The sequence below is a fragment of the Mauremys reevesii genome, linkage group 15, assembly GCF_016161935.1.
Source record: "Mauremys reevesii isolate NIE-2019 linkage group 15, ASM1616193v1, whole genome shotgun sequence".
NCBI classification, from domain to species: domain Eukaryota; kingdom Metazoa; phylum Chordata; order Testudines; family Geoemydidae; genus Mauremys; species Mauremys reevesii.
In genome coordinates, this window is record NC_052637.1 from 31,863,113 (window position 1) to 31,874,463 (window position 11,351).

The window sequence follows — 11,351 nt, forward strand, 5'->3', positions numbered from 1 at the left end:
GTTCGCTGCTTTGTTTAAAGCCCCAACTCCTGGATTCTTGGGATAATGGGAGAATCTCAGCTTTCCTTAGAAAAGAAACAATATGTTTCCAGCCCACCCCACAGCAGAGAAAAAATTGAAAAGGTGACCCAAGTGCACCCTTAGGTTTCAAAAAGTGGAAGATTAAAAAAAGAACCCAAAAGGCATCTTTAAATGAACAAAAACTCTTGAGATTTTAAAGTCAATCTCATGGTTGCTGAGGACTACACATGATTTTTGAATGCTTGAGGGGGAGGGACAATATCAGTGCTGCCATATAGAAATAGTTAGTGATGTAGACACACAGATAGCTGAAGCCTCAGCTGGTATGTCTACACCAGTGGTTCTCAACCTATTTACCATTGTGGGCGGCATATTCAGCTCTCTGTGTGCTATGTGGGCCACATCCACACTATATATATACACTACCTGTATGGCCCTGAGGATCAGGGGCGGGGAGGGCAGGCCTCCATGGTGGGGTGGAGCTGGCTTGGAGGGCAGAGGGGAACCGCCGCCCAGCACTCACCAGCGGCATGGCTGGGGCCCAGCTGCTGCACTTCTCGTCGCTGGTGAGTGCAGGCACGGCTCTGCTGCAGTTCTCAGGGGAGCAGGGGAAGGGGAGGGGGTGGGGCTGGGACTTTGGGGAAGGAGTGGAGTGGGGGCGGGGCTGGTGCAGAGCAGGGGCAGGAAGAGGTGGGGCTGGGGCCGGAGCAGCTGCGTACTTTGCCTATGGGTCGGGACGGCCCTGCTGAGGATGTCAGACGGGCCACAGCTGCGTGCTGATTGGGCCAAAAGCGGCCTGTGGGCCACGGGTTGAGAACCTCTGGTCTCCACTGCAATTAAAAACCTGTGGCTGGCCTGTGCCAGCTGCCTCGGGCTCGCAGGGCTCAGGCTAAGGGTGTGTTGTTTAGCTGCACTGTAGGTGTTCAGGCTGGAGTTGGAGCCAGCGCCAGGGTTCCAGGACCCTGCAAGGTGGGAGGGTCCCAGAGCTCAGGCTGCAGCATGAGCCCGCGTGTCTATACTGCAATTACACAGCCCCGTAGCTGCGCTCCTTAGCCCGAGTCGCCTAGCACAGGCCAGCCGCAGCAGCACTGACTGTCAGGAAAATAGCGCCCTGGGCAAACTTGTATTTTGGAGCCCTTTGAGTTGCAGTGTGTAGTAGTGTTAGTGAACATGTCAGAAATAAAGCTGCAATCTCAAAAGTTTTTATAATTTACTAAAAAAATACAAAAGAGGAAATGAATAAAATTGAATGCAATTGAATCAATTTTTGTGTCAAATAATGAACTAAGTAAGTGTAGATGTGCGGACTCACCCCTGCGGTGCCTCCTGCTGGTTGTCCTCGGGAATTAGCTCAGTTCCAGCTCTGGAGCACCTTCTGCAGGCCGGTGATCTGCCTGTCCTCTGGCCCCCGTGTCCCTCCCTAGACCCGGTGCCCTTTTACGTGGGGTGCTGCCCCTAGCAGTCACCCCTCAGTCTTAGGGTCTCCCCTCCCCAAGGAACCCCCCACCCACTATTCCCACCTTGCCTCAATATCAGGCTATTGCCAGTCATTGTCTAGCCCCTGCACCCTGGGGCAGACTGCAGTATCAGCCTATTCATCACTGGCAAGGTTGGGTTTGGACCTGCTGCCTTGGCCTACCCCTGGGCTGCCCTCTGCAACCCCCAGTACCTATTAGCCCAATGCTAGGCCGCAGCCTGGGGCTTTCCAGGCTGGAGCTCCCCAGCTCCTCTGCCTTTCCCCAGCCCTGCTCCAGTCAGGTACCCTGCCTCTAGCTCCCTGCCGCCAGGCCCTTCTCCCTCTACAGGCAGAGGGAGACTGCTGGGCTTCTGGCTCCCAGCCTCTTATAGGGGCCAGCTGGGCCTGATTGGAGCATGGCCAGAGCTGAGCCTACTTCCCCCAATCAGCCCAGGCTTCTTTCCCCAGCCACAGCCCTCTTCTGGGCTGTTTTAAGCCCTTCAGGACAGGAGCAGGGGACCACCCTGCTACAGTCAGTCATAAAAATAACACTATAGCTAAGTGACACAAACTAAATATTAAATTAAACACTAATGTAATGAATAACAAATAAAATATTTTGTTCACCAAGAGTCTAAGATTCAGAAGGCAAAACCCTGCGTGCCTTTGCTGCTGCAAACTCTGATATTGCTGGGGACAGGTCTATATTTTGAGCCACAGCACTCTCGATAGACAGGGTGGCCAGTGAAGATAGCCTGTCATCTCCCATGGTCAATTGCAAATTCTACTGGTCAATTGCAAATATGTTTTTATGAGCTTCAACTTCGAGAAGCTCCGTTCACTGCTCGCCACTGATACAGGCATCTCATAGGTACTGTGGGTGTAAACGGGTCGGTCTAACCCCTGCGGCGCCTCCTACTGGTTGCTCTCCGAATAGAGCTCAGTCCAGCCCTGGAGCACCCTCTGCAGGCCGGTGATCCACCTGTTCTTAGGCCCCCGTGTCCCTCCCTGGACCCAGTGCCCTTCTACATGGGGTGCTACCCCCTAGCAGTAACCCCTTTCTCTGGGTCTCCTCTCCTTAGGTAACCCTCACCCTCTCTCCCTACCTTGCCTCAGTGTATGGCTACTGCCAGTCATTGTCTAGCCCCCCACTCTGGGCAGACTGCAGTCTCAGCCAACTCATCCCTGGCAAGGAGGGTTTGGACCTGCTGCTTTGTCCTACCCCTGGGCCGCCCTCTGCGACCCACAGTACCTATCGGCCCACTCCTAGGCTGCAGCCTGGGGCTTTCTAGGCTGGAGCTCCCCGGCTCCTCAGCCTTCCCCAGCCCGGCTGCACTCAGGTACCTGGTCTCTCTTTCCCAGCAGCTAGGCCCATCTCTCTCTGAAGGCAGAAGAGAGACTATCTGGGCTCCTAGCTTCCCTGCCTTTTATAAGGCCCTGCTCCTCAGTTTGGGGCATGGCCCCCAGCTGGAGCCACTTCCCCAATCAGCTCAGCTCTGTCAGGCCACATTTTAAACCCTTAAAACCCCGGAGCAGGGTCCACCCTGCTACAGCGACATTTTGTTCCCTTCCAAGTTTCCTGAAATACAACACCCTCCACCACACACACATTTGTCACTCTATGTCACATCACATGATTTGGGCAAAAAAAATTCAACTTCAATATGCTATACAGAACAACAGATCTTTCTGGTTTTCGGATATTTATTTTGTACATCTTGACATGTGATATTGACACTTGGTGCTTTTTGCTGTTTTGTTGTGGTCATGTTGGTACCTGGATGTGAGAGCCACAAGCTTGAACTCTTTGATCATGTGGTTTTTGAATGTTTGAAGTTGGCAGTCCTGGGTTTGCACCAGTTCAGCTCTAATCTCTGTCAGCCGCTAAACCACAGTGTAGACAAAGTCTTAGCATGGCACTCAGAAAAACCTTTCAGAAACCTTCAAATTATGGGAACTGTGGCCCAGCTTTTCTCTCAGTGATCGTGACATTTTCTTTAATCATGCTTCTCCTTTTTTAAAAAAGAAGCAAACACCAATCACCAGAGAATGTAGGTTGAGCAACTTCTTTCTAAGGTCAAACAGCAGCCTTTTCAAAGGGAAGTGGAGCAGCTGCCCCATCTAGACACTTCACGCCATAGAACTGGTCAGCGAGACTAGGGGTTTCATTTTCAACTCTCACAAAAGGAAGAGAGTCCCTGCGATCTCCTGGAGAACCCAGATTTTCCAGAGGAGAGATTCACCTGCTGAGGGAACCAAGACCATGAGGATTTTCTCGGTTTTGCTCTGGATTCTTTTCCCAGGTGAGAGTGACATGGTTTTTTTGTGGCTCACTAGAAATACAATGCAAGCATTGGGTTTGCACAGGGTTTGCCAGCTTCACCAACAGAGCTTGAAAGTCTCAGCTATGCACTTGCTGTGGTTCTAACTCACCCAGGAGATGGAACTTACAAAGTGGGCAGGTCAGTAAAGATTTCAGCACAGAATCTGTGTCTGTGAAGAAAGTTTTCTATGAAGACAAAACAAGGGAAATTTCAGCTGAGAAGGAGAATTTTTCAGAACGTTCTCAGCACAGCTGGACAAAGAACAGAAAACAATATTCATTACAATTCTTTGATGAAAACATTGTCAGCATTTGCAACCACTGCAGGGTTCTCACACTTTTCTCTCAGCTCTGGCCACTGTTGGAGACAGAATACTGGACGCTGGGTCTCATCCAGTCTGATTATTCCAGTGTTCCTATAAGATGAATTCTAGCCATGAACATATGAAAACAGGAAGTTATCATAAAAGTCATGGTGTAAGCTTGACCATATGGGGCACTGCCCATGTGTTAGTTATAACTAATTATATAGGGTGTGATTATTTCTGGCTATAGAAAATGGTTTTGATCACTGTAGAGTCTGAGCATCTTTCAAAGAATGTTTGTTGCGGGGAGCCCCAGGCCCTTCAAATCACCATCGGGGCTCCGGCCACCGGGCTCGGGCAGGGATTTAAAGGGGCCAGAGTTCTAGCCACTGTGGGGAGTCACAGGCCCTTTAAAGTGCTGCCCGAGATCTGCCACCCCAGGGTAGCGGTGGCAGGACTCCTGCAGTGCCCTGGGCCCTTTAATTTGCCCCTGAGCCCTGGGGCTCCCAGCCACCTCTGCAGCTGGTAGCTCCGGGGCGATTTAATGGCCCTGGAGCTCCCAGCCACAGCTGGAGCCTGAGGGCCTTTAAATATTGAAAGGTTCTGCCTCTTCCAGTTGAGGCCACATCCCCACTCAGGATGCCGGTGTAGCGGTAAGTCCTTTAAGTTACTTTTACCCCAGCAGGAACTAGCCGAATCAGTGTTTATGCCTCCTGAAAGTTTCAAATGTTCAATGTACTCTTTCTGAATTAGATAGAGGCCCCCTACATAGCCCCCCAAATACTTTTTTAAATGGGGGAAAATGTATTTTTAAAATGACTAAACTAAAAATCACTAATGAGATTTTGCACAAAAAGATCATCTCTGGTCTCTGACAAAGCCAGGATAATTTTGGCTGAAGAGGAAAATTATTCAGAACATTATCAGAAGAGACAGTTAAATAATGGAAAACCTTATTCACTAATAACTATTTGATTAAAAAATAGCCAGAATTTGTAACAAATATTATTCACAGCAAACTATTTGACCAGCTCTGGCGATGAGCATGTGAAAATAGGATGGGATAATGGAAGCCCTACTGAAACTTTGATAGAAGGGACACCATGAAGTATCTGATGCAATTCGTTTTCTAGGCTGTGTTTTCTCTACCTAGTTGCTAATATGGCCCTTATCGTCAAAGTATCTTCCAAGCAACTTTTAAAGGCTGCTTTTTAAAAACAAATAAATAAATAACTGTAACAAAAGTGAACCAAACAATACCAATGTAGGGCCTAATCCTACAAACACTTAAACATGCTTAATTTTAAAAACATGATTGATCCCACTGATTTACTCTAAGCATGAGTGCCAATGAAACCAAAAGGAGTTCTCCTGTACTTAAAAGGAAGCACATGGGTAAATATTTGCAGGATAGAGGGGTGGCACTTTTCTCACCCCTTGTCTAGACTAGCATTTATAGATATTATGTTAGATCAAGCTAGCTAGCTCTATTTAACTAACACCTTCCAAACTGTATTTTAGAAAGGGCTAAACTACTCAGGTTTATATTGCTGAGCTATCCCAGCATGGTGCATGTTGGAGCATCACAGTGGAGCAGAAAGGGGGTGGGGAGAATCCCCCAAATATGAACCTGAAATGGAAAATCAAAACAAAATGACATTTTAGGTGAAAATGAAAAAAGAAAGTTTCATTTTGAAAAGTCAGCTTGAAATTGAACTTGTTTTTCAATGTTCAAGTTTTCTCACACGGAAAATCCAAATATTGTTTTGAAACAGCAAATGTTTCTACTGGCAAATATATTAGTCGAAAATACAGTGGACACCTGCATTCACTCTAAGCTCTGTGCACTGCCAGAGTGGTACAAAGGGGCCTGCGTGTAAATAAGAATCAAGCCTAATTTTGAGCCCCTTTTATAGTTAATTAACCTGCTGAGATCAGCCCAGCCCCCACGCTGCCCATCCTCCTCCCTCGCCCCATTCACCTGCTCCCACGCAGCCCCAGGGGAGAGGCAATATTGCTCTTGGTCCCTTTGCACAGTTTTAAAAAGTCAGGTTTTGGGACAGGTGAACCTGGAAGCTGCAGGCTCTGACCCCCCTGTCCGCCCCGCAAAATGCTGAAGCATCTCCCACAACTCCCCCCACCCCCGGGCACGTGGGGGCAGGTCACTGCTGGTGGTGGGCAGAAGGGGGCCCTGGGTCTCACTGTCTCTGTCCCTCGCAGGCTGCTGGGCGGTGACGGGCCCCGGGGCAGTGCGCGGCCCCCCGGGCGGGTCGGTGGCTGTGCAGTGCCGGTACCGGGCGGGCTATGAGGATTATCCGAAGTTCTGGTGCTGGGAAGGAGGCTTGTTCTGTTCCAACTGGTTTCACGTCATTCAGACCGACGGGTCGGAGGCGGAGGTGACGCGGGGCAGAGTCTCCATCCGAGACAATCGCACCCAGCGCGTGTTCACCGTGACCGTGGGGAACCTGACACCGGCAGACGCCGGGACGTACCTCTGCGGGGTACAGAGGTCTGGGTTTGAGCTCAGGGACACTGTGGAACTCACCGTCTCCCCAGGTAAATCCCAGCGCTGCCCTGTGGCAGTGTCGGGGCTGCTGGGCTCGGGGCAGGGCCGGGGAGCGCTGGGCGGGGGAAGGGGGCGGGGGTCTAGACCGGCAGATCTGCTGTAACCCGGGTGGGGCCAAACGCCGCAGCCCGCTCTGCGCAGGGCCTGGCTCGGGGCTGCGAGGGGCCGGAGGGTGGGAGCTGCCTCCAGCTGCACACCGGTCATCAAGCCCCTCCGTGGCTCCCCGCAGCGCCCTTTGCTCAGCGCCGCCTGGCCCCTGCCCAGACCTGCTGCGCTAATCACCCCGCTACTGAGACCCCCAGGCCGGGCTCCGCGCTCCCCAGTGGCTGCATGAGCCCGAGCGAGGGTGGAGGCAACCCCAGGCAGGGGCGGGGCGCCTCCCCGAGAGGTGTGAGGGGGGCGAAGGGGGGGAGGGAGAGAGAAGCGGGGCCCAGGGGTGTAGAAGGCCCTTGGCAGAACGACCAGAGGAGGGGGAGCTGCCAGACTCCAGACACGTCCCCCCTGCACTATAGACAGGGGCGGCTCTAGGCACCAGCTAAACAAGCAGGTGTTTAGGGCAGCAAAATATATGGGGTGGCATAATGCTGGGGTCACAGCTCATACCTGAAGCGGCGTCTGGGGCTGGATCCTGAGCGCCCCGGGGGGCAGTAACCAGCCTGTTGTTCTGCCACCGAGTGAAGCGGGGCAGGGAGCCGGCTAAGTGGGGAATGTGTCCCTGCCGCTCTCCCGCGGGCAGCAGCCACCCCCGACCCCTCAGGCGGGAGCGGGTAGCGTGGCCCTGCCCCGGCTGCAGAGGACGGGCTGCTCCTCGGCTTGTCCCCGCCACTGCAAGCCGAGGAGCAGCCCGTCCTCTGCAGCCGGGACAGGGCCGTGCTACCGGCTCCCGCCTGGGAGGGTGGGGGGTGGCCGCTGACCGCGGGAGAGTGGCGGGAGCCAGTAGCGCGGCCCTTCCCTGGCTGCAGAGGACGGGCCGCTCCTCCTCGGCTTGTCCCCGCCACTCTCCCGCGGTCAGCAGCCACCCCACAGGCGGGAGCCGGTAGCGCGGTCCTGCTCCGGCTGCAGAGGATGGGGGGGAACATGGCGCCCAGGCGGGCCGCTCCTCCTCGGCTTGTCCCCAGCTCTGCATCCTCCTCCTCCTCCCCTCTGCGCCGCCTCCTGCCAGGGGAGGGGAGAGGGGAGCAGAGCGGCAGCCCGGGCTGAGCCCAGCTCATGCCAGAGCCAAGGCGAAGACCAAGGATGAGCGGGGCTGGGATCCCAGCAGCAGCCTCAACCCCTGGCCCTGGGAGCGGTGGTGACGGGAGCTGAATCCGCCTCGGGCCAGATCCACAGCACGGTAAGAGTAGGGCCATGGGGGAGGGGTTTGTTAAAATTAAATGTTAAAATTACACTAGTAGGAAATTGTTTTGTTTGACTAACTAGAAATTCTCTGTTTTCATTTTTTTTTAAATTTTAAACAGTCAAAACAAGACTGCAAAGTACAAACATGTAAAAGCAAAAAAAAAAAGCCAGGGGTGGGGTAGCCAAACATTTTTTTGCTTGGGGCAGCAAAAATCCTAGAGCTGGCCCTGACTATAGCTATCGGTGTCCCACATATTTTTTGGGGGGTGGGTGGGTGGGGACAGTGTGAGGTCGATGATGTCCTGAAATATCCCTTTCCTTGAGTTTTAACTGCATGTGGTTTGTAAGGGTGGTGACAGGTAAGTCATTCTCCGTCCCTGGGTGATTGTAACTGGTTTCTGAAAGGAAGGTTTTACACGTTTATTTTTGCTCGTGTGATTGGATGAAGACAGAGCCGTGTGATCTTTTGTTTAAATAACCGAGGTGGGATCTATCACTAGGGCAGGGGAGGCAAACTTTTTGGCCCGAGGGCCACATTGGGGTTCCAAAACTGTATGGAGGGCTGGGTAGGGAAGGCTGTGCCTCCCACAACAGCCTGGCCCCCGCCCCCGATCCACCCCCTCCCACTTCCTGCCCCCAACTACCCCCCTTAGAACTCCCACCCATCCAACCCCCTGTGCTCCTTGTCCCCCGACTGCTACCACCACAGCACTGGTGGTGTGGCGAGCTGAGGCTGTGGGGAAGTGGGGACAGCAGGGGAGAGGCCAGGGGCTTGCATCCCCAGCCAGGAGGTGAAGGGCTGGGCAGGAGAGTCCCACAGGCCGGATGTGGCCCTTGGGCCATAGTTTGCCCACCTCTGCTCTAGACGATTAAATTAATGGAGAGAGTGATGCCGGCCCAGCTAACAATGGAGTCTGCAGGTAGACCTGCCACATTTAGAGCACACCCAGCGAGTGTGTACATTCACAATTTGGCAAAGCTAACCACAGAAGTTAGCCAGAAGTAGAGGGAAGATAACGTGCTTAGGCCTCAGGACCAATCCATCCTACACAATGTTACAGCTGGCAGCAAACAAAAGCTTGGACTGGGATGTGGGCCAGGATTAAGTGTGAAGGTTCTGGGGCAGCAATAGATTCAGTAATGATCAGATTTATGCCAAACATTTCAGGATGGGTTGATTTGTAGAGCAGACTGGATCTCTGGTTTTCTCTACAGCTAATTCTTCCCCAAACCCGACTGCAAGGACACCACAAGCAAAAAAGCAGCCAGATTCGCCTGCACGGTGAGTGCCATTACCCTTGTCGCATGTGGCTCTCATCACTTCTCCTTGTGCCCTAGCAAGATCCATCTCCAGAGGCACAAAGAATAGTGACCTCATTGGTGATAACGTCCACAGAAAAATGAACACTGCTTTTATCAGCAAGAACCTGGAGGTCCAGTGAGGCTGGATTCACATGAAGGAAAATGGCAATTCTAGATGCAGAGTAGCACTGGGCAGGGACTGTCTGGGTCCAGTCATATCAGACTGTACAACAGGATGAATGAATCCCCAAGTAGGTGCTGTGGTTCCCTTTCAGGGCAGGGTGCTGAGGCTCTGTGTGTTGCATCGTCTACAAGGAAACTCTGTGCACATCTTCAGCCTGAGAGCAGCCCCGGAATGTTTTAGTGGGAGGAGTCTGGTCAAATTTACGGAGCTTTAGAGTTTCTACTGTATTTCAACTGCATAGATTCCAACCCATCATCCTCTGTTTCCTGCTCCTGGGCTTATCGAAGGGTCTCCTCTTGCTGTGCATAGTCTCTGCTGGGATCTGGATGAGCGTACGCTACAGGAGAAGCCACAGGGAGATGGTGCCAGACAGACAAGGTGAGAGCATCTAACATTCCCAGTACAGGGTGACACGCTCCATGGGAATGTTCTCACTCTTCTCTTGAACACCAAGGGCTCAATCATAGCATTACTGTGAGCGGAGTAAGGGGCAGGGAGTTGTTGCATTGCCCCTGGAGCACCCTGGGAGGCAGATTATTCCTGCCCAAGTTACAATGTCCCTTCCGTTCTCCCCCCGTCCATCCCCCCCCCCCCCAGCTTCAGGGATGGAGCAAACTGCCAGGTCTATAACCGATGTGGAGAACTTCCAGTGGTGAATAAACTCAGCTACACTGCCAGGTTCATTGGGGAGGTGGAGCCAATGATCCACCCAGTCCCCAACCTTTACCTTCTACCTGTCCTGTGCTCTGCTGCATCTGCTTCCTCTCCTACATGGATACCGAAGTTGCACCCCTTATGGCTCTCTGGTGTTCTAGCTGGGCCATGATTTGACCAAAACCTTTACATAGGGGTGTGATGAGTCTGTGTGTGAGTAGGGAGACAGACATCCTCGCTGCTCTATAGCCCTGGTGTGCAATTCATAGGACCAGACTCACCCCACGATGGCTATGAACAAAAAGCTCCCAGCATGATGTGTTTCTCCTCCAGTCACTGCTGGTGTCGTTTTCCTTGCAGCTCATAAACGGCCTCTGTGCTAGCTCTTAGAAACGGATCAGAACCAGCAGGAGGAGGATTCATTTTCAAGCTTTGCGCAAAGTATCCCACACCAAAGGCCTGATTTTCTTACTTCAAGTGAAGCTATTTCACTCACGTTCTCAGAGGATGAAGTCTGCTGGAGGTGTCTGTCTCTATGTTTCCCAGGCCAGGGTATCTAGGTTCTTATCAGAGTGTTGGAGAGCCCAGGGCCAAATTCATACCTGGTGTAAGCAAGTGTAACTCCACTGAAGTCCCAGAGCCAAACGCAGGGTCAGAGTCAGCAGTGGCAGAGGCGGCCCCTGCATCAGCTGGGCTCTAAATAGTCACAGTGACCTCAGGTGAAATGTGGGCGCTGCAGGAGGTGTTCTCCAGAAGGGATCCTATAGGTGGAATTCCCTTTCTCCCTTTCTCCAGAGTGTCCCAGACCTATTGACACTGCAAAGGCCATCTCATTTTCCAGGCTCCTGAGGAGGTGGGGTACTAAGAACTGGGATTTGTGCATCGAGGCTCAGGATCACGCTAATGGTATCACATTTTTTCCTAAATCAAAGACATTTATGAAAGAAAACAGACACAACTGCGCAGGGAGACAGACTTCCACACAGCTCGAGTCCCAGCTTGTCTGCTGCTTACCCAGCCCCACACCCTCTGGGACAATGTACCGTTCACACAGACACTTACTGGATGAATTATGCAACTGCAAGCACACATTGTCAAATATTCTTTTCAACCCCTTCCTAGATTTAGGGAGGTTGCTGTGTTTAGTTTTGTTTGTACTAGTTTGTTTGTATTTTCAGTTTTTGGCAAATGCACCTGGAACC

At 52.3% G+C, this 11,351-nt stretch overlaps 1 protein-coding gene across 1 annotated transcript; it reads left to right on the forward strand.

The window, feature by feature from the left end:
* Positions 1 to 3,633: 3,633 nt before the first annotated feature.
* LOC120383828 (protein CD300H-like) lies at positions 3,634 to 10,868 on the forward strand. Its single transcript, XM_039502092.1, has 5 exons — positions 3,634 to 3,780; positions 6,326 to 6,661; positions 9,225 to 9,291; positions 9,737 to 9,873; positions 10,510 to 10,868. Exons 1-5 carry the CDS (start codon positions 3,741 to 3,743, stop codon positions 10,530 to 10,532), a joined length of 603 nt encoding a protein of 200 aa, XP_039358026.1. The 5' UTR covers positions 3,634 to 3,740; the 3' UTR covers positions 10,533 to 10,868.
* The last annotated feature ends 483 nt before the right edge of the window (positions 10,869 to 11,351 follow it).